This window comes from Elephantulus edwardii, unplaced genomic scaffold (genome assembly GCF_000299155.1).
Source record: "Elephantulus edwardii isolate Elephantulus edwardi_28Jun2011 unplaced genomic scaffold, EleEdw1.0 scaffold00028, whole genome shotgun sequence".
NCBI classification, from domain to species: Eukaryota; Metazoa; Chordata; class Mammalia; order Macroscelidea; family Macroscelididae; genus Elephantulus; species Elephantulus edwardii.
In genome coordinates this window covers 17,588,190-17,611,371 of record NW_006399778.1, presented here as the reverse complement: position 1 = coordinate 17,611,371, position 23,182 = coordinate 17,588,190, and the positions used below count along the sequence as shown (strand labels likewise).

At 44.5% G+C, this 23,182-nt stretch overlaps 2 protein-coding genes across 5 annotated transcripts in view; one reads left to right on the top strand and one right to left on the bottom strand.

Annotated features, from left to right (window-relative positions):
* Nucleotides 1-9,267, top strand: part of SZRD1 (SUZ RNA binding domain containing 1) — a 55,014-nt gene extending 45,747 nt beyond the window's left edge. The window contains exons 2-4 of one of the 4 annotated variants that reach the window (XM_006883609.1): nucleotides 4,866-4,915; nucleotides 6,680-6,934; nucleotides 7,985-9,267. In XM_006883609.1, coding sequence (XP_006883671.1) covers nucleotides 4,866-4,915; nucleotides 6,680-6,934; nucleotides 7,985-8,087 — 408 coding nt within the window. In that variant the 3' untranslated portion in view covers nucleotides 8,088-9,267. The remainder of the gene's footprint in view (nucleotides 1-4,865; nucleotides 4,916-6,679; nucleotides 6,935-7,984) is intronic. The other 3 variants (XM_006883608.1, XM_006883611.1, XM_006883610.1) reach the window with 3 other exon arrangements.
* A 2,337-nt stretch (nucleotides 9,268-11,604) lies between these two features.
* SPATA21 (spermatogenesis associated 21) overlaps nucleotides 11,605-23,182 on the bottom strand; it is a 34,036-nt gene continuing 22,458 nt past the window's right edge. The window contains exons 6-8 of the mRNA XM_006883697.1: nucleotides 13,609-13,784; nucleotides 12,398-12,557; nucleotides 11,605-11,662 (exon numbers count right to left, since the gene is read on the bottom strand). Of these exons, the coding sequence (XP_006883759.1) occupies nucleotides 11,605-11,662; nucleotides 12,398-12,557; nucleotides 13,609-13,784 (394 nt within the window). The remainder of the gene's footprint in view (nucleotides 11,663-12,397; nucleotides 12,558-13,608; nucleotides 13,785-23,182) is intronic.

Here is a 23,182-nt window from a genome sequence, read left to right as displayed (position 1 = left end):
CCCCTTGAAAGTCTGTTTTAATTGTCCCATTGCCACAGTGCTTGTCAAAACCAGTTCTGATTAATCTCCTTTGTCAGTGTGTTCTTTGCCATTCCCTATCACTCCTTCCTCAGAGAGACTTCACCCTGATTCATAAGGAAGAGGGGACAGCGTATTCTCTTAGCTACTTCCTGCTGAAAAGGGACGCTGTAGGTTTCAGGGTGAAGATCTTCTCTCACTACTGTAAAGTACTCTCTCACTACTGTAAAATCCATCTTGAGGTTGTCCCTCTCCTATGCTGTCCCTCCACCTTCCCAAACATGATGTCCCTCTCCAAGGACTGATCCCTCCTTGCAACAAGACAATAGTAATATATATAAGACTGTATGTTGTTGTATGCTGTCAAGTTGAAACTGACCCAGAACTGACCTTCCAATGTGTTATAAAGGGCCCCTTTGGCAGTAGGAAACACATAGACTATTGTGGAGATTGATTTTGGAATTGAGATGCACTGTTATCATTTGTGCTTAGCTGTACATGTTCATATCCTTGAAGATGTATCATGGAACTCTTGCAGCTTAGAAGACACAAATTTAACAAGTTAAAAGTACATGAGTCAAAAATAAAAAGCAATAATATTCCAAGTAGAGGCTCTAATAGTGGCACAAATCAAGTTACAGAGGGAAGGTAGTTCTTACAATAAAAGGCCTATTGACTAGCACTTTGTCTTTTATAGTATAAAGGTTAGGAACCACAAGATGTAGAAGCTCAACTATGTCATTTATTGTTCTTAAGTCCTGGAGCAAATTCCATCTACCATTGGGTTGTTTTATAGCTCAGAAGTCCACATGCAAGGCAGAGGTGAAGTAAGGAACTGCTTATGAGGTTTTCCATCATTTCCAACAACTAAGAAATAGTGAGAAGAGTTGGGACCTCAGAAGGCTTTTAGGACCAAATAGTAGGCTGTGTCCACATGTGAAAATGAGTATGCTTAGCTGCATTTTTAATGCTAATCCCTCGTTGTTCCGTGCTGATCTAAATTGTTGAAGCAAAATCTTCACTTTCTACAAGCAAGGTTGTGTGATCTGCATAATGCAGGTTGTTGATAAGACAATTGTTGTTGTTGTTGTTGTTGTTGTTGTGTGCCCCTGAGTTGCCTGTGACTCATAGAGACCCTATGTACAACAGCCCTAAACACTACTCTATCCTGTGCCAATCGCACTGTCTCTGGCACACCTACCCCAGTTACCCCAGTCACTGAATCAATCCATCTTGAGGTTCTTCCTCTCCTACGCTGTCCCTCCACCTTCCCAAACATGATGTCCCTCTCCAAGGACTGATCCCTCCTTGCAACAAGACAATAATAATATATATAAGACTGTATGTTGTTGTATGCTGTCAAGTTGAAACTGACCCAGAACTGACCTTCCAATGTGTTGTCAGAGTTAATCCCATGCCCATCTTTCTTCCATGGAGCAGCTGGAAGTTCCAACCACTAAGCCACCAGCACTCCCTATATCTTAATATAGTAGTGTACCGTATACCAAGTATGTTGCTCATGTTGTAGTTTGGGGGCAGAGGTGTGATTGTTCTGACCTGGTCAGTAATGTCCTATGGATGGTCTTTTCCTTCTCAGGCTTCACTTCCTGATACTGGACATAAATTTCCCTATCTTCCCTAAAGCCTTAGAGGAGGAAGATGGAGTGTGTTGAATCCTTGAGAGATCCTGAATGGGACCTCTCAAATTCAGCTAATGAGAGGATTTTGATCATTGGTTTCCCAGCCCTACCAAGACCTGCTTGTGCCTGTAGTATACTGTGTTTACTGAAATATCTTTTTGGTGTCTCATGAAAACAAAAAATTGAAACATGACTCAGAACCAGTCACAGTGAGTGACCATCTGATTTCATAGTGTTTACAGAAGACCCAAGGGCATATAAACCCAAATGAAAGGTGGAGAAAACACATTCCACCAAATAACAACTAAAATAAAGCTACCATAATTTTATTAATGTTTAACAGTACATTTTTGTTTTATCTGTTATTTGGGTCAGAGTTTATAAAGCATATTAGTTTTCTACTCAGCCTTTCGGTTTGTGATGTTGGTTTCCCTTCTCTCAGTATAACAATGTGCTTCCCTGTGTTTCCTATTTGCATTCACCCTTCTTTCCCTTCTGTCATCTCAACTTTGTTTTGGGGCAAATGTTTCCCTGTTCATACACATGGTTTGAAGACTAGATTTTAGACAAGATTATTTCCTAATTATTTGTGTTAATTTACTAGAAAGGCTAATTCTTGACCTTGTTTAGTAATTAGTATTGCGTTAGATGCCGTTGAATTGACTATGACTCATGGAGGCCCTGTGAATAGCCTTGCCCTATCTTGCACCAGCCTCAAGTCCCTGCCATGCTCAGGACCATTGTGGCAGTCACTGTATCAAGCCCATCTCACTTAGGGCCTTCCTCTTCCTCTCTTTCATTGATCTTCTCCTTTTACAGCATGATGTCTTTTTCTAAAGACTGATGCTTAGTAAGGAATAGGTCAGAAAGAAGAATCGTAAGAATTTAGATTGAGCAATATCAACTTGGACTAATATGCATAAATAGAACACTTTACTCATCAATTATAAAATAGTTTTTAGCACATACTTGTACTTGGTTTTGAGGTGAATTTGACATTTCCACACTTTGCTGCTTAATCAGAGTTCCTAAACTTTTATGATGGATTCTTTTGAAAATTTCATCTATCTTGTAAATGAACATTTCTCAAACTCTGTACTATTGACATTTTGAGTCAGATAATACTGTATTTTGGCAAGTTACAGAGAAAGATGCTAATCTGTGCATTTTAGGATGTTCAGGACCATCCTTGTCCAGTAACATCCTCCCCACCAGTGGATAAGACAATAAAATGTGTCTGTTATTGTTAGATGTCTTGGAGTCACTTTCAACTTATAGCAACCCTCTCTGTACACACGTCAAAATCATGCTCTGTCCTGCACCGTCCTGACTGTGCTGGCCCAAGCCCATCATTGCAGTCACTGTGTCAGTCTATCTTGGAGAGGTTCCTCCTCTCCTTTGACCTCTACTTTTTTAAGCATGATGTTTGTCTTCTGTTGTTGTTGTTGTTATGTGCCGTCGAGTCGTTTGTGACTCATAGCGACCCTATGTACAACAGCCTTAAACCGTGCTCTATCCTGTGCCAATCTCATTGCCCCTGACAAACCCATCCCGAGTACCCCAGTCACTGAATCAATCCACCTCATAGAGGGTCTTCCCCTCCTGCGCTGTCCCTCCACTCTACCCAGCATGATGTCCCTCTCTAAAGACCTGTCTCTCCTTACAACGTGTCCAAAGTATGTCAAACGAAGCCCCAGAATCCTTGCCTCCAAAGAGCAGCCTGGTTTAATCCTCCCTACGATGAATCTGTTTGTTTTTTTGGCAGTCCGTGGTACATTCAATACTCTTCTCCAGCACCACAGCTCAAAGGCGTCATCTCTCCTTCTATCCTCCCTAGTCATTGTCCAACTCTCTGATGCATAACAAGTGATTGCCAAAACCATGGCCTGTATCAGGCAGACCTTAGTCTCCAGAGAGACACTGTTGCTCTTGAGTATTTTGGAGAGGTCCCTAACCACAGACTTTCCCATCGCAGTACGTTTTCTTATTTCCTGGCTACTGGTGCACAGAATCCCAACCCCCACTGAGAACTACTGTTAGAGATTCTTCCAGCCTCTCCTGAAATAGCTTAGGTTGTCTTGTCCTTGCTGAGGATGATTGAGGGAGTGGAGTGAGCAGTTGGATAGTCAAAGGATCAAGAGGTTTTGTCTTTAGTCTTTGTATAGCTTGCGGAGGTCTGGTGTGTGAACTGAGTGTGCACACAGGAGTGAGGCATTAAGGTATTCCTGGTGCTGGGACCCTGAAGGTTCAGACTGTCCAGCCATTCCCTCAAACATTAGGCTTCTGTTAAAATTCTAGGCCTTTAGTCGGATGCTAGTCACAGTTTAAATCCACAACATTAAACAAATAAATGACAAAACAATTGTTATGTATGAACCTGAAAGAATAGAAAAGAGAAAGCTTATCTTTGAGGAGCAGATAACTGTGCTAGCTCTGGTGGACTAGTGACAAGAAGCTGTGCTGCAATCCCTCAGGCGCACATTTTGAGGCCACCAGCTGCTCCATGGGAGAAGGATGGACAGTCTCTTTCCATGCAGTTAATTGCCTCTGAAAACCCGCCAGAGGGTCAGCTATGGGTCGGTTTCGACTCTCTGGTACACAGCAGCAGCAACAACAACATGACACTTGAGAAGATTTCTCAAAGAAGGTGACAGATGTCCAACCTGAGATTTAAAAGATAAAGGGGAGTTTATAGGGGAGGAGTACATAGGGCTTGCTTGATTCTGGTGTAAATAACATCTCAGTGTTGGTGTAGTATAAGCAGGAAGCCAAAAATAAAACACAGAAGGTGTGGCTAAAGCCATTTTTAGGAGCTTACATTGTATCCTGCAAGCAGCTGAAAAGATTCAAGCAGGGACATGACATCACATGTATGTTTGGAAAGTTGATATGTGTGGATTTTAAAGGGCAGTTTGAAATGGGAAACTCAAGACTAAAGGACTAGTGGAGGCTCTGCCAAGATCCCAGCCAACCCGTGAGATCTGGAACAATAGCTGTTCCTGTGGGGACAGAAGGAAGATGCACCTGCTGAGGGAGTCAGGTCCCGACCCCAGCATATCCAGTAAAGGAAGATTCACGTTTCTCAGAAGACAGTAATGTTCCTGGCCAGAGAGAGAGCGAGCAATGTCCTTAGCTTGGAAAATAGAGACGTAAGCTTTTATTTGAGAGAGATTTTTGCCGCTTTTTATATACATTTTTTTCCTCTAGGAAATAGACAGACGGTTGGAAAAAAAACTGAAGATCTCACAAAAGGAGAGGTAAGGCTGCTATATGTCTGAAGGCTTGTGCTCTCGGCCATTTGAGAGCCGGGCAGTCAGCGGTGTCCTCCAGGTGGTTATAGGTTTTGGCAGGTCAGACTCCTGGGCAGCAAACCCTTCCCTGCAAGTGGGAGAGCAGGACTTGGTGGCTTGAGGCTTCAGGAGTGAGATTGGGTCTTGCGCTTGCTTCTTACCATAGTGGGCCCCTTTGTGAGGTGATCTGATGGAAAATGGGGAGGTCACAAGTTCAAAATTTGGTTTTGGGGTCTGGCTTAGCCCCGAATTATTCTGAGATTTGGGGACAAGTTGTTTTCTCCTCTGAACCTCAGTTCCTTTCTCTCAGACATAGGAGATTGATTGTGATTTCTTGTCTTAGAGTGTTACTAGTATCCTGGAAGAACAGGTATTCTTGAAAGACCTTTAAGGATCGTGTCCTGTTTCCCTGTCCCTGATAATGGAGGAAGTGCATTTCCAGAGCAGATGAAAGTTGACCATAGTGGTTGGTCAGTGGGCTTAGGTAACCTGTCAGCTTCCTACAGGGTCAAGCACAGAAAGGAAGAGGGTAGGGCCTCTTTGAATGTGTGTAAAGGGCTGCACAGTCATCCACAGTGTTGCCCTGCTCGCCTCTTAGCTTTCCTGGCTCCCTGCCTCCTCTTTGATCAGCATGAGATCTCCTTGTCTGCTCATCTCAGCAACAACACTAAATCCTGATTACAGTCACATTTCCGTGTTGTCCCTGGCCTGCTCAAGACCTGTTGTAACTTATCTTGTTAGCAGCTGAGACACCCCCCTCCCTTCCCCCCAGTACCTGCCCCTCCTGACGAAGCTCTGAAAACAGGTCCCCTTTGAGGCATGTTTGCTTCTGAAAAGAAGCTGGTTGACTGCTCTGGGGAGGGTCTGTGTGGTTGTTGTGGGGTGGTGATTCCCACCAGAATCCTTTTCTTCTGTGGCTCTCTTCCTTCCCTTCCTGTGTTTATCCCTCACTGTTTTGGTGGACACGGTAGAGATTTTTTTTTTTTATCCCACGTCTCCTGATGAACACACCGGCCTTGGACAGTGCTTCCCCTCTTGGGCATTGCCAAGCACTGTCTCAAGGATCATCCTTCACCCCAGCCCCGCCGTTGTCAAACAGCTCTGACAAGAAAGAGGTTTCTCTGCTCAGGAGCTTTTTCAAAGAGGTGATTCAGTTGTCTGGCATGATTTTTTTCTGGGAGGCACCAGAAGACTGAGTCAGTTTGGTAAATCCTGTCTTCATGCTGGGCCAGTAGGGCATAGCAGGTGCCTTTCTAGTGCTAGACCAGTTTGGACTCACATGGTGGAAGAAGCTGGCTGGGAGGGAAGCACTTTGCTGATTTCTAAGCTAAGTGGCTGCTTCTACCTCACCAACCTGTTACTTTGTGTCTGTGTAGGAAAACTGGGGTTTTAACTTGAAGTCAGTTGGATTCTGGACATGAAATGTTTTGCCACAGGGCCCAAACAGTGATTGACATGACTGAATTGATAGAGATGGAAGTGCCCAGAATGAGGTGGTGTCCAGCCCTCTTGGCCAGGGGTAGGTTTGAGGAGCAGTTTTTCTGGACTGTGCAAGCTTGTGGCATGTTCTTTTGAGATAGCCTTGAGGAGTGAGCGTTTGATCTTGGTTTTGATAATGAATAGAATTGGGAGAGGAACAGAGAGAGGAAAGTGATAAAGGTTGGGTCTGGACGTAGAAGGGCCTCTGTCTTCAAGGAACAGGATTTTGAAGCTTTGTTTGCTTTTTGTCAGCAGGAAATCCAAATCTCCTCCCAGAGTGCCCATTGTGATTCAGGACGATAGCCTTCCCACGGGACCCCCTCCACAGATCCGCATCCTCAAGAGGCCAACCAGCAACGGTGTGGTCAGCAGTCCCAACTCCACCAGCAGACCAGCCCTTCCAGTCAAGTCCCTAGCCCAGCGGGAGGCAGAGTACGCTGAGGCCAGAAAGCGGATCCTGGGTAGCGCCAGCCCTGAGGAGGAGCAGGAGAAACCCATCCTCGACAGGTGAGTGTAGCTGACAGGACCAACCGGAGTTCACATGACCAGTCTACCCTAGAAAGTGAGCACCCTGTTTCCTTGGAGAATGAAAAGCAGTCACAGAACTGGAAGCTAGAGCTTCAGCTGCCAATCCTAGCCTGGCAGGGCTAGTTAGTTGTATTATGCTTTGGTGCAAGCCAGAGCCAGTTCTAGGAAAGTGTTTCCTTCCCCTGTAGGTGAAAAGCTTAGACTAAAGTGAGAATTTGCAAGCTTCAAGTTCATCTCTAGCCACTTATTAGCTACTTGACCCCTCTTTTCCTTAGTTACCTATTCTAAAAAAATGGAAGTAGCAGCAGTACCTGTCTCACCAAGGTCTGAGATCAAATGAGTAAATGAGCAAAGAGTGTGAGAACCCTACTACCTGGCATAGTGAAGTGCTTAGATATTGGTATCTTCTGAGTCTTGGCAGTCTTGCTATCATTTTTTTGGGTGCATTTGCTAAATTCTTGACTCAGCAGTTGTCCTCTATAGTCTCAGAGATTGCATTATGTAAACTTAACCACCTCCTGGTTAAAGCAGTGCTAAAATAACCTCTGGCTTTGAACTGTTTCCTTAGTTTGGAATTCTGGGAGTTTGAGAACTAAACTGTGTACCTCTTTTCTATTCCTTCATTTGAGAGCCATTATCCCACCTCTATTCCATTCTTTAGGAGTGGGGAAAAGTCTGTTTCAGTTGTCCTCTCAAGGTAATGTGAGATGGCTTGGAAAGACAATTGCAAGCAAGAGGGCAGAAGTGGCAATGTTATGTCACTTTACTGAACTCTTGATTGGATTGTTGACCTTGACTCAACACTCTAGAAAGTCTGTACCCTTAGATTCTGTGGTGGATATGCTGTCCATGGTCACTGCAGAGAGATGCTAGGAATAGACATGGACCACTAGCCCTGTCTACCTTCAGGGACCTTTCAACTCCCAAAGAGGCAGACTCAGAGAGTCACAGTTGGCTGGTTACCACCTTGTTTTTGAGATTTGGGGCTATCTTTACTTCCTATTTCAAGCTTTCCTCTGATCTTTTCAGGCCAACCAGGATCTCCCAGCCTGAAGAGAGCCGGCAGCCCAATAATGTGATCAGACAGCCCCTGGGTCCTGATGGGTCACAAGGCTTCAAACAGCGCAGATAAATATGGGCAAAAAAGGATGCCACTGCTGCTGCCATCAACGCCTCCTGGGTCGTCTGCTATGGGTCGCACTGCCGTGGCAGACAGCTGGACTTGAGCAGAGGGAACGACCTGACTTACTTGCACTGTGATCCCCTTGCTCCGCCCACTGTGACCTTGAACCCCATGCACTGTGACCTCCCCTTTGCTCCCTTCCCACTGTGATTGGCATGTTGACAAGGGCTGTCTCAAGTCAATGGAAAGGGAAAGGGTGAGCGCCAGGGGAGGTTTGGGGGAACCCACCAAGGACTCATCTAGAGTCAGACAGTGCCACTCGGGGTAAAGCCAGTGCCAGCAATAACAGTTTATCATGCTCATTAATTTGGGATTTTAAAACACAAATGAGAACCCTTTCCCCAATGCATGTCTTTTATCACTTAAAAAGCAAGTTCCATTTAAAATATCCTTTATTTTCTCCTCCCCTCCCTGTTTTTGTTTGTTTATACCTGATATCTGATTTGCAAGAAAAAGCGCATGGCGGGGGGAGGGATTTAGCAGTTTAAGGAATTTTTAATTGAGAAAGGGTAGTTTGCTAGTATACTTAAAAATGTTCTGGGAAGGAACCTTAACCAATAGGATTTGGTGAGCTTAGCTTCTTCTGTATTCCTACTGCCGCCCAGAAAAGGGGCAGGGCTCTGCAGCCCCCAGGACAGATGTACCCCATGCCTATACCTCCCTCCCACAGCTAAGACCCAGGGCATCTTGGTCCTGCCTGGAGACTGGGCTAGCTCTATTGGCTCAGAGAGCCTGGGGAGGGTGCCAACCCCACCTCTAGTATTTTGGGAGATAGGGAAGGTGAACAGACTTCCCTTTCCCGTACCCCTCAGGGTGGTTCCCTACCAGCCAGGGAAGCTACTTCTAACAGAGAGTCTAGTGTCAGAGCCTGACACTCTGTACTCCTGGACTTAGAAGTGAGGGATGCCAGGCTTGTTCAGTATTTTGCTATCAGCTCAAGGAAAGCAAGGGGAGAGTCTGGCTCCAGAACTCCGAGTCTTCTGCCTCGTGTGGCCAGGAGATGGGTAGATCTTCCTCAAACTCTCCAGCATCTGTAGTGCTCCATCTCTCTTGATGGCACCATCTCAGTAACTAGACCTGGTGCGTTTCTTCTTTTGAAATCAGTACCTTGGAAGCAAACCATTTTGAAGAGGCCTAGGCTACCCTTCACCCCTTTTTCCAGAGCACAGGCCAGGAATGAAGGCTCTGTCTCTGGAGCCTGGAGATTTGCTTTGCCCTTGAGGTGGAAGAGGCTAACAGGACAACTGCCCAGAGCAGCTGTGTATGTATGTGCTCGTGCTGTCTGGCTCCTCTCAGGCTATCTGGCCTCTTCCATTGCACTGCGCCTTATCCCTAAGCCAGCCAGGCAGCCTCCTCACTCCCTACCAGCAGGTGGGTTTGGGAGTGGATGGTGTGATGTTGGATGACGAGGGTAGCTCATGGAGATGGCCAAGATGACCTATTAAGTTTAGTAGACTCATCCACCATTGGATTGCCTGGCTAACCTTGACCTTTGGGGACGGTAGGCTGGGCTAACGGACTGTCCATGCCTCACCACACCTCCCTGTAATAGGAAGGGCTAGCCAATTAAGCCAATGACTAGTCCATCACACAGCATTAAAACTGTGTGATGCCAGTAAGTAGTTGACAGCTGCAACTCAGCTTCAGTTTGTGAGTGAGAACCCACAGGTGGTTGAGTCAAACCCACAGCTGTTGTGAGGGGAGATACCTCCACGGTGGGCAAGGGAGAACGTCGGCTGCTATCTTTATAGTTCCACTGCCCTGACCAAGCTTATACATTCTAAAACGTGTGGGTTTGGCCATCCCTCATGTAATAGTGGTCTCTGACCGAAGGCGAGACTGTCCTTTCAGGGCTGAGAAAGGTCAGGTGGGAAGACCATAGGTTCTGATTGCTCAGCCATTGGGACCACCTGTTCCTTGGCCTGGCAGCCAGAGGGAGAAGCTCGCTGGGGTCTGCAGACTGATGATATGGCAAGGACTGGTACACCCACTTCCCTCCAGCCAAAGATGGGGCTCTGCCCACTGTGTGCTCGTCACACCCACCAGCAGATGGAGAGGTGGCAGGAGAGAAAACAGGAAACTGGTGTGTTGGGGGGAGGCGGGAGGGGTGATGGGAGAACGGTTTGGGTTTTGTTTTGTTTTGTTTTGTTTTTGTAGTTGTCTGTAACTTTCCTAAAGTGCTTTTTTTTTAAAAAAAAAAGTAAGCTGCAGGCTTTGGCTTGGAAAACCCCTGGGGAAAGGGGGCAGAAACCTGAGGCTGCTGCCCTTTATCTGCCTTTATGATACTGTCCTCTGTCCCCAGCTCCTCCCTGACCCCACAATCCAGGCCTCAGACCTTCCAGCTAACCGCTTCCCATGAGCCACTACTCTGATGTCAGCCTATAACCAAAGGAGCTGGGGGTCTGGGCCTGGTGACCAACCCTTCTCAGCCCACTCAATCAGGGTGCTCCCCACCTGCAGGCAGGAGGCAACACCCTATCTGCTACCATCAGACCCTTCCAGAGCCCACCTGCCCCGCCTCACCCTGCCCTGTCCAGCCCAGCCATACCCTGCTCTGCCCCATCTGGGGATGCTCTGCTCAGGGATGGGCCGGCGGGGCTATATCCAGCCTTCCTGGTTAGCAGAGACTCAAGAAATCTTTGGGGTTCTGTTTTCTGGTTGTGTGAACCCAGGGCTACACACGAGCCCCTTGGGTATCTGAACTGAAGGGCATGGGAGGGAGGGAGGGCCGCACCCTTGCAGTCCTGCTCTGCTGGTGTAGCAGGCAGCTGCCCACCCCCACCCCACCCCACCCTACCCTGCACCGCGGGCTCCTGAGTCGGCAGATTAAGCATTTTATAAATTGTATTTTAAATAAATGTTTTAAACTTGTCAGTCCGTTGTCTGTTCTTATTTCATTCCCTAGCCTTATAACCTTGCTGTGGCTTCTTGTTTAAGCACCAGAGGAGCTATTTCTGCTCAGTCCTTGGAGGCACTGTGTGTCTGTACAGAAGTGGACCTGGGTGGATGATGAGTGAAAGACTGAGACCCACTCTCGGGAGTCCATGGGAAGGAGACACCACTGGGTCCTGGGGCTTCTTTGGTGAAAATGTGGTAAGGCCACCATCTCAGGTCATTCCCAGCACTTCCCTCATGTTTACCACGCCCTTTGAGCCAGTGTTGGGCACTAGTCTAAAAGTGGAGCTACCCATCCGAGGAAGAGATCCAGCCTTTTACTTTGAGGATCCACAGAGGTATGATCTTCCACCTTGGAGGACACAGACTGCTCGCAGGAACCTGGGTAGGACTTCGAGGCAAGTCTTGCACCTGAGCCTCTGCCCTCAAAGACCAAAGGGGCAAAAATTTGGTGTCCTTCCCTGGTCCCAGCCATAGAAGGTGAAGTTCTTGGTATTTATTGGCTTACCAGGCCGTGGAAACAAAATTCAGCAGCAGACCCCCACCCGATAAAACCTCTGCAGGCTGAGAGTCAGTGGGTTCGAGCTGGCATGGAATTGAGCCACTTTCGGCTGTCAGTGCTTTGTTCCCTGGACAGAGAGGAGAGCAGAGCAGAAGTATGGGGGATATTTGGCCTTCCTCACCATTTTTATGAACTCCATGTGATGGAGCTAAGGTCCAAGTCCTGTCCCTTTCGCCCAAGGTACCCGGAAGGGGACAGCTGCAGGAGCTTTCCTCTAAGTTGATTCCCATGGACTGCCGAAGAACAAACATGTTGGAGAAGGTGCAACCAGGATGTTCTTAGGAGGCAAGCTTGAAGCTTCACCTCACGTATTTTGGACATGTCGTTAGGAGAGGCTATTCCTTGGAGAGAAACATTGTGTTTGGAAAGGTAGAGGACCAGTAAAGAAGACCTTCAGCAAGATGTATTGATGCAGTGTCTGTGACAGTGGACTCCAGTTTGTCAGGGATGATGAGGGTGGCGCAGGGTAGGACACACTTCAGATCTGTTGTTCATGGGTGGCTGAGTCATACTCAGAGGTACTTAACATGGAATCAGAGTTGGGCAAAGGTGTACAGAGTTCAATGCCCTGCATCAGAAAGGGGAATTTGTACTAGCCTAGGAGAAAGCTGCCACTGAGTGGTGGACACACACAGACACAATACCCTGACCTCTTCCTGGTACACAGACTTTCCCTTTCTGCCTGAAGCTAGCAGTTTCTCAGCATTTCACAAAAGTGATTCCCTAGGGTAAAACCAGGGGCCACCACGTGAGGAAGGTTCGGGCAGGTCTGGGATGGGGTCCTTTCTCACTCAGCACCCACCTGCTTCCCTGAGGTCCCATTGGATAGAGGAGGCCTACATTGGGAGTGCACTTGTCCAGCACATAGTGGTTGCTCTGCTTCCGACGGACCGTCTTCTTGTCCAGCCTTGGGCAGAGTGGGATGCAGGGCACTTGGGCATAGGGACTCTGCAGGTTGGCAGCTATGGAAGGATGAGGAAGCAGGAGAATGGAACGTGTTAGGACATCCTCAGCCTCGGAAGACCTACAGATCCTGCTAAAAACCCAGCTCTGCCACATCGTGTTCTGGGTTCATTTGAGTGAATCTCTTAACACCTGCACATCTACAGTCCAAAGGTGATCGTAGTTTCCACCTTGCAGAGTAGAGGAGGCCTAAAGAATATGTGAAGCACTTGTATGAGAGAACACTGGACAAGAAGCAGTCCTGAAGAAGTGGGTCCTGGCAGAGTGGGCAGAGATGACATGGGTATCTGCTATCCTCTACAGATGAAAAAGCTCCAAGCCCATCACTAAGCCCTGCACAGGCTAATAAATGTCTTGGAGGAAATGAAACCAGGGTGCACCTTAGAGGCAAGATAATGACGTTTCCTCTCACTTGGAGCATGTTGTTAAGAGGGACCAGTTCTTAGACATCATGCTTGGAAAGGTGGAGAGCAGTATAGGAGGAAGATCCTCAAGACGGATTGCCTTGATGACTAGCAATGCAAATCAGACAATAAGGATGGCACGGAATAGGGCAGGGTTCAGATGAGTCATTGACTTAACAGTACATAACAACACTATTGAGGGGGGAGAGGGGCAGCCATGCCCAGTGGGAGAAGCACAGGATTGGAGTCAGCCTTGGACAGGTCACTTGAACTTTGGAGCTATGGTTTGTTCGTATTGGGTATGAGCATAGTTATGAAGAGGACATTCTGCAAATATCCTAACAGTCCACTGAGGGCTCAGTAGGTGAGCTAGGATTATCAAGCCTCTTTCCCAGTCTTGGAACCATGCTCAAGGCCAAGGCTGGAGGGGGCAGGTCTGTGCAGGACCTTGCCACAGTGCTGGATGTGGAATAGTGATTAGCAGCCCCATTTAACTGCTGCCTGCAGTTGAGCCCAGAGTGGAAAACCAGGACTCTTGGCAGGCTGGAAACCAGCTTCTTGGCAGCCTGGACTGGGCTGTGTGGACACCCAGGGAAAGGTGGACAGTGCACTGGCCCAGCCCAGCCCAGCATGCTGGGACTCTTACCGTAGTTCTGCTGCTTTAGCCGGCTTAAAATCCTCAGGACTCTTCGTTCTGGGACTTCCGAGTTGTCTGCCTGCTGGGAGTTGGAGGGAACCTTCCTCCGGGACTGCAGCGGGCGGATGGGTGATTCTGCCTCTCGGGCCTGGGAGGTGGCTTCCTTCAGCTTCTTCTGGTAGTAACTGTGGAAGCAGTACCACCAGCTCAGACAGGCCATGTGGAGTTTGCCCTCTTCCCTGGCTTCACCTGAGTGCCTGTACTGTCTGGCCAGTTTTGGAGCAGGAACACAAACCCAGGATTCAGGAAAGCAGGCTTCTAGCCCCAGCCTTGGTAGTAATGTCCTTGCGATCCCTAACACTGATCCAGGGCAAGCCATTGCCCTGTTCTGAGCCTCTCTCACTCCTGTGTAACATGAGGAGAAATGTATCTTTAAGTCATTCGACTTCCCACAGCTTCAGGTTTCCCTGAATAAAATAGGGATCCAGTAATCCACCAGCTATAAATGTTAGATGCCATCTGGTCTAACTATTGCTCACAGTGACCCCAGGAACCACAGATCTGAACCTGTCTCCTGCGCGACCCTCACCATCTAATAGGCTCAAACCCAGTGTTACATACCAATTCATCTGACTGAGTCTTCGTTCTCTGACTTTCCACCTTTCCTAACATGATGTCTTTTTCAAGGGTTGACCCCTCCTGATAGCCCGCCCAAAGTTTCTTTTGTTTGCACTGTAATAACAGCCATTAGATAACAAGGCCTTTCAAGCACAGATGTCATTGTTGGTGGCAGCCATCCAGCCATGGTGTGTCTAAACACAACCAAATGCTGCCTGATCCCCATGATTGGTTGCAGATATTTGGAATGCATAGTCCATCTTGGTCTGGAAGCTCCGTTGGAATCGGTTCTGAATCATAGCAACACGGAAGCCTCCGTTCACAGATGGGTGTCGGCCGCTAATAAGGTGCCTTGGCGAAGAATTGAACTCCAGTCTCCCAAGAATGTTGAGAATTCAACCGCTGAGTCACCTGGTATACTCGTAGAGCTTGGTAGATTTTTATTACTGATATTTTTACTTAGATGAGCATGTTCTTTGCAATTAGCTCCTGCTCATCCTTCAGGTTTCAGCTAATGGGCTTGTACTCCAGGAAGCATTGTCTACCCTCCTGCACACGAATTTGTTCTCTTCTGTGGGAAGGCAAATTTCATACCATATGCTTAATCAGGAATTGAAGGAATCACAAAATTATAAGTTGGAATTTCTCTTGTGACAGATCACAGGAAATGAACTGCTTCCTGCAGACAAGAGGCAGCTAGGGTTCCCCAGCAGAGGGAGATTTAATACATGTGAAATACTTCCTTCCTAAGCTAAGTGTTAGGTTGACAATAGAGACAAATTTGGCTTCCTTTACAAGAGAATTCTCTTCATAATTTGCTTCCCCTGGTTCTCAATAAATATACAGAGCTTGTGCTGCTTCAGTTGATTTGCACTGCTGGCCCCTGCTTTTTACGTTCTTCTCATTTTTTGGTGTTCTGTCTCATTTTTTTACTTTATGCTCGGTCTGCAACACCCTTCTGCAGGCCTCTGACAACATGTACTCAGCCATCGGAACTCATAGCCTTTTTATTAAATCATTGCTACTTGCCTCTTCTCCACTGCACTACAGTGCATTGATATTCACTGTGTGCCAACCACTCTTCTAGGTGCTTGGGAAAGAATTGTGAAGGAAATCTCAACACCACCTCTTAAGCTACTGCCTTATCAAAGCTTGTTATGCACAAGCTCTCAGCCAGCTTTGCACAGGGACAACTTGACAGATTCTCAGCTTCAGCTTGAGCCTCTTCCTTCCTGTCCCAGGACTTCTCTGGTTGTGTGTAAATCAGAGGGTACAAGAATTAAATGTGTGGGGCTACCTTTGACCAAGAGAAAGTAACAAACAGGCTTGCTTTCTTTACCCTTGTCAGACAGTTCTAACCTACCTTCCAGCCTCAAGATTCCAGGCTTGGGAGTGGCTGATTGGCTGGTAGGCTCAATAACAGGATTATATAGTACTGGCTCTTCCTCCTTTCCTGCTCACTGTCTGTCATTTCTACTCCCATGGAATCACTTCAGAAATCTAATGGGAGAGTCAGTCCATAGGCAAAAATAAAAATAGGAAGCATTATTGGTAGTGATGGAGGCTCTATTGTTGTTAGGTGCTGTTTCATATCCTCTTCACTTTCAGCAAGCTAAGTTGTGTCATTTACATAACACAGATCTGTTGATGAGTCTCTGTTATGTGCCACCAAGTCGCTTGCAACTCATAGCAACTCTATGCACAATAGCTCAGAACCATGCCCTATCCTGACTCACTGACTCTGACACACCTGTCTCCATTACCCAACACTGTGTCAATCCATCTCATCCAGAGTCTTCCTCTCTCTCACCATCCCTCCACACTTCCAAGCATGTTTTTCTCCAAGGACTGTTCCCTCTGGGCAACATGCCCAGAGTATGTGAGACAGAGTTTCAAAATCCTTGCCTCCACGGAGCAACTTGATTTCACCTTCTCCAGGATAGACCTGTTTGTTCTCTTAGCAGTCCATGTTCAATGCTCTTCTCTAGCAATCGATGCAAAGGCATTGATTCTTCTTCTGTCATCCTTAGTCATTGGCCAGCTCTCTGATGCACAGCAAGTAATGATGAAGATCGTGGCCTAGATCAGATGCACCTTAGTCTCCAGACTAATATAATTTCTCTTCAGCACTCTGGAGAGTTCCCTGACAGCATATTTTCCCAGTGCAATTCATCTTTTGATTTCCTGACTGCTGGTGCCAAGAGTGTTGTTGTGGAACCAAGCAAGTTGAAATTCTTAAGGATCTCAGTCTCTTCTCCATCATGGTGCTGCTAATTGGCCCAGTGGTGGAATTCTTTATTCATTTCATCTGATATTGATTCTCTATTTCCTAGATCACATCTTACTGTTTCTTAGCTTACTTCCTTGTTTAAATCGGAACATGTGGGTAGCTTTTTGGGGTATGAAAGGCAATTCTTCAACAGCAGGTATGGTAATGTTAACCCTCAAAATGACCCTGTCTTAAGCGAGGGTGGTCCAGTCCAGATGGCTCTGGATGTCCTTTATACCTATTACATCACCATCTTCAGATCTCCCTTCATCGTCTTCCTTTGCCTCTCTGCAGTTTTAGATCTCTTGTTTCATGTATGCATTTCTTCCTTTCATTTTTTTTAGTTTATGCCCTTATTTTAAACAAAACAACAAACTACAAAAAGAAAACCCAACCCACAAAAAACCCCCACCAAGAACTAGTTCTAGTTCTGACTATCTTTATGGTTTGCTGTTAGAGGTACAAAATCTGTCAGTTTGCTCTATTGGGGAATGATTGGCATGTTGTCAGTTACTTTATATCTTAGATGTGTGTGCGCTTGTTTATTGTTTGTTCTTCCTTGCAAGTGTTTACTGTGCTAATGTAATTTGTGAGTGGCTGTGATGGTGGAAGCACTGTCACTGGCTTTAAGGCAGACTACAAAGCAGGATTGGCCATCTACTTATGAAATAATGAATCTTTGAAAATCCTATGACCAGATGAGGAATGTTGGTAACTACAGTATTAGAGGGAGAGCCCAGGTGATGAGATGAGAAGTCACTAAAAAAAAAGGAGACGAAACAGCTTAAAACAACCATTATTAATTGGAATGTGGAATATACAAAGTGTGAATGTAGGAAAACCGGAAGTTGTGAAAAATGAAATGGAATGCATGAAGATCCACATTCTAGCCATTAGTATGGATTAAATCTCAGCATGAAGAAAACAAAAGTGCTCACCAATGGGTGAATAGGCAACATCTTGATGAAGGATTGAAGTTGTCAGTCATGTCATCTTGCTTGGAACAATGATCAACACCATTAGTACCTGCACACCCATGTTTATTGCTACATTATTCATAATAGCAAAGAGGTGGAAGCAACTAAATTGCCCATCAACAAATGAATAGAAAGTAAAAGGGGTACACAATGGAATATTATGCAGCACTGAAAAACCAATTTAATTGTGAAACATGGGTGAAACACACAATATGGTGAACCTGAAAGACATGAAGCTGAGTGAAGTATCTCAGTCACAAAATGACAAATACTACATAACACCACTTATATAAAATAGGACAGACATGGGAGGTTGGGAGGAGAATAAGAAAAGTGGGTAGACAATGAACATTGCACTGGAACCATTGAGGGGGAAAACCAGCTGAAAAGAATATATGATTAGGCATTATATGTATGACAACAATCAGGAACAAGATTTGCTTTGCAAAGTGGACTAGGGTGGGGGAAAGGAGGAAAATGCAACAATGAATGAATGAAAACACCTTTCTGTAAACTTTTGTTACAGTTAAAAAAATTAAACATTTTAAAAAAATATTCTTGGTACCAGCAGTCAGTAGATTAGGAGACGTATTGCATTGAGAAAGATTCCTGTCACAGATCTCTTAAAAATACTGAAGAGTAAGAATGTCAGCCTGAAGATAAAGTGCACCTGATTCAGGCCATGGTCTTTTCAGTAACTTACTACACAGCTGAGAGCTGGATAATGAGTAAGGATGAGAAAAGAATGGATGCCTTTGAGATGTGATGGAAAAGAGTATTGAATGTTCCATGAACTGCCAAAAGAATAGGTAGATATGTCTTGGGAAAAGTGTAGTCAGTGCTCTTTGGAGGCAAGATGGTGAAGTTCTGTCTCTCATACTTTGAGCATGTTGCTAGGAGAAGCTATTCCTTGGAAAGACTATTGAAGACTGTGCTTTGAATCAGGTACTCATAGACATCATTGCTCTTCAGGACTTTGCAAAAATCCATGATGGTAGGATTTTCCCAATGATGTATCTCTTCCACAGATATAATCAATCTGATTCCTGTATATACCATCAGTTGAAATCCATGTGTATAGCCTGCACTTATGTTTCTTATAAAAAGTATTTGCAATGAATAAATTGTTGATTGTACAGAATTCTATCATTTTATCTCCAGCTTCATTTCTGTTGCCAAATCCATGTTTTCCAACTAGTGATCCTTTTTCTCTGACACAACACTGATTGTTGAAAGTTAGGAGGACCTGAAGCACTTGCTGCAGAAGGTCAAGGACTGAAGCCTTAAATATGGAGTGAAGCTCAACATCAAGAAAACAAAGATTCTCACCACTGGGCTGATTGGCAGTATCGTGATAGATGATGAAGAGATTGAGATTCTTAACAGCTTTAGTTTGCTTGGCTCCACAATCAACACTCCTGGTACCAGCAGCCAGGAAATCAAAAGATGAATTGCATTGGGAAAGTCTGTTGTCAGGGACGTCTCCAAAGTACCGAAGAGCAATAATGTCAGTCTGGAGACTAAGGTGAGCCTGATCCAGGCCATAGTCGTTGCAATTACTTGCTATCCATCAGAAAGCTGGACAATGACTAGGGATGATAGAAGGAGAATTTATGCCTTTGAGCTACGGGGCTAGAGTATTGAATATACTTTGACAGTAGAAGAACAAACAGGTTTTTCCTAGAGAGGATGAAACCAGGCTGCTCCTTAGAGGAAAGATTCTGAGGCTTCATCTGGCATACTTTGTGCATGTTGCAAGGAGTGACCAGTCCTTGGAGAGGGACATCATGCTTGTGAGGGTGGAGGGATGGTGCAAGAGAAGAAGGCCCTCAATGAAATGGGTTGATTCAGTGACTGGGGTAATGGGGAAAGGTGTGTCAGAGATAATAAGTTTGGCTCAGGATAGAGTGAGGTTCAGAACTATTGTACATATAAGGGTCACTATATGTCGCAAGCAACTGAATGGCACGTAACAACAATAAAAACAATACCTCTTCCAGTCTTCTGACTGCCGGTACCAACAGTGTTGTTTGTGGATCCAAGCAAGATGACATCGTTGACAATCTCTTTTCCATCTATCATAATACTGCCTATAGGTCCAGTGGGGAGGATTTTTGTTTACTTAATGTTGAGATGGAATCCATTTTGAAGGCTGCAGTCCTTGATCCTCTGTAGCAAGTGCTTCAGGTCCTCCTTGCTTTCAGCAAGCGAAGTTATGCTACCCTCTTCTTCATAAAACCCAGCTTCTCTAATGATTTCCTAATTTTAAACCACGCAGTGTTCCCTTGCTCTGTTCGCACAATAGCCTCTTGGCCTAGGTATAGGTTTCACATGAGCACAATTAACTGTTCTGGAATTCCTGTTCTATCCATGCTATGCATCTGAGAGCTGGAAATTACTAAGAATGACAGAAGAAGAAATGACGCCTTAGAATTTTGATATTGGGGAAGAGTGCTGAAGATCCCAAAATTGCCAAAAAAATGAACAGATATGTCTTGGAGAAGGTTTAGCCAGAGTGCTTCTTGGTGGTAAAGATGGTGATGTTTCATCTCACATACTCTGAGCATGTTTCTAGGAGAGGTTATTCCTTGGTAAGGGACATCATACTTTGAAAGGTGGAGGACTGTCTAAGGAGAGGAAGACTCTCAACCAGCTGGGTTGGCACAGTGACTGCAGCAATGGGCTTGAGTGTGTCAGATTGTGAGGCTGACACAGGATAGGACAGGGTTCTGATACGTTGTTCACAGAGTCACTATGAGACGTACTTCACTCCATGGCACCTAACAACGAAAACTAATGATGTGCTCACCATACATATTGAATAATTGTGGATAAAAGATACATTCTCAATGTATGCCTTTCTTGATTTTAAACCATGCTTTTTCCCTCACTCTGTTCATATACCTGTTTCTTGGCTAAGATATAATTTTAGCTTGGTGTTTTGGAATTCTCATCCTTCTCAACGTTAGCTATACTTTGTTATGATTCACACAAATACCTTTTCATAGTCAATAAAACACAACAGACAGAAAAACAATTGAAATCACCAGTAAGACCAGGAGCTGGTTTTTTAAAAGGGTCAATAAAATTGACAAACCACTGGCAAACTTAACGAAAGGGGAAAAAAAGGGAAGACACAGATAACTTGATTAAGAAATTACAGAGGTGATATCACAACAGAACCAAAGGAAATAAAATTGATAGTATCAGAGTACTATGAAAAGCTATACTCTGATAAATTTGAAAACCTAGAGGAAATGGACAAATTCTTTGAAACAAATCCCCTACCCAGACTGACAAGGAGAGATACAGAACAGTTGAACAGACCCATAACAAAAGAAGAAATTGAAAAGGTCTTAAAAAGACTTTCCCATAAGAAAAGTCCTAGACCAGATGGCTTCATAGCTGAATTTTACCAAACATTCAGAGAGGATTAGCACCAATTCTACTTAAATGATTTTTTTCTAATGTTTTATAAACCTTTATTGGAAATGCTACAAACTTTATATTGCCACTGCATTTCTTATGTTTATACTGGTTGTGGGGATTAAATGTTTTAAAAAATTGAAAAAGAAGAAACACTTCCAGAGTCATTCTATGACGCAAGCATAACCCTAATATCAAAACTAGGTAAAGATATTACCAAGAAAGAAAATTGCAGACCAATATCTCTCATGAATATAGATGCAAAAATCCTTAACAAAATCCTAGCCAATATAATCCAAAAGCACATAAAAAAAATAATTCACCATGACCAAGTGGGATTCATAATAGGTATGCAAGGATGGTTCAAACAATTAATGTAATTCACTATATTAACAATGAAAATAACAAAAACCATATGATCTAAGCAATTGATGCAGAAAAAGCATTTGAAAAAATACAACACCCCTTCCTGATAAGGATACTCAGCAAAATTGGGATAGAAGGGAATTTCCTCAACATAGTGAAAAGTATATACTCAAAACCACGAGTCAACATTATTCTCAATGGAGAAAGGCTAAAAGCATTTTCCTTGCAAACAGGGGCCAAAGAGTCCCATTGTCACCACTTCTATTCAATATTGTATTGGAAGTGCTTGCTAGGGCAATATGACAAGGGAGGGAAATAAAAGACCTCCAGATCAGCAAAGAGATGGTCAAACTGTCGTTATATGCAGATAATATGCTAGTGTACACAGAAAACCCCAAAGTTTCAATAAAAAAAACCCCACCGAACCCAAAACACCAAACTGTTAGAGTTGTAGGCCAGTTTAGTAGAGTGTCAGGATATAAAATCAATATTCAAAAAATCAACAGGATTCCTCTACAGTAACAAAGAAAATTCAGAGAAGGAAATCAAGAAAGCAATACCATTTATAATAGCCAACCACAAATTGAAATACTTGGGAGTGAACCTAACTAGAGATACAAAAGACCTATACAAAGAAAACTACAGACCATTTCTGTAAGACATAATAAAAGACCTAAAGAAATGGGGAAATGTGCCCTGTTCATGGATAGGAAGACTCAATATCATGAAAGTGACAATCCTACCCAAAGCAATCTACATGTTCAATGCAATCCCAATTCAGATACCAAATTCATTTTTTAAGGAGATTGAAAGGGAAATTGTCAGATTTATTTGAAGAGGCAAGAGACCCTGAATAAGCAAAATACTTCTGAGAAACAAAAATGAGGTGGGAGGCATAATGCTTCCTGACCTCAAAACCTACTATACAGCAGTAGATCCAAAACAGCCTGGTACTGATACAATGACAGGCACACAGACCAGTGGAACAGAATTGAGAACCCAGAAGTAGACCCAGCTATCTTCTACGGTCAACTAATATTTGATAAGGAAATCAAAGCTATCAAATGTGGAAATGACAACCTCTTCAACAAACGGCACTGGCAAAACTGGACTTACATCTGCCAGAAGCTAAAACAGGATCCACATCTCACACCATACACAAAAATCAAATCAAAGTGGATCAGGGACCTCGAGTAAAGTCCAAAACCAAGTTTTAAAGTTTATAAAAGACAAACTGGGATCAAGCTTAGAAACCCTAGTCTACAGTATAAAGAGATTGCCAATCTGAAGAGGATAAAATTGATGAATGGGGCCTTCTAAAGATTAAATCCCTGTGTGCATAAAAATCTTTTCCCAACAGGTGAAAAGAGAATCGACCGACTGGGAACAAACATTTGGTAATACAGTCTCCGACAAGAGTCCCATAATGAAAGGTTATAGAATACTCCTGAGCCTCCACAAGGAAAGACTGATAACTCAATTACAGAATGGGAAAAAGACATGGAAGGAATTTTCACAGAGGAAGATATTCAAATGGCCACAGAGAAGAAATGCTCCAAATCACTGGCAATAAGAGAGATGCAAATCAAAACCACAATGAGATACTATCTCACTCAGTGGCAAAATTTAATAGGACAGCAAGTAAATGTTGGAGAGGATGTGGCAAGATAGGAACTCTTATACATTATTGGTAGGATTGTAAAATGGTACAACCACTCTGATAGGCAGTTTGGTGCTTCCTCACAAAGCTGAACATAGAAATTCCATGTGACTCAACTATTCCACTGCTTGGAATATACCCTGAGAAAATGAGAACTGAGGCACAAACGGAGACTTATACACCAATTTTCCTATCAGCATTACTCACTATTGAAAGAACATAGAAACAGCCCAGATGTCCAACCACAACGAATGGATTGAAAAATTA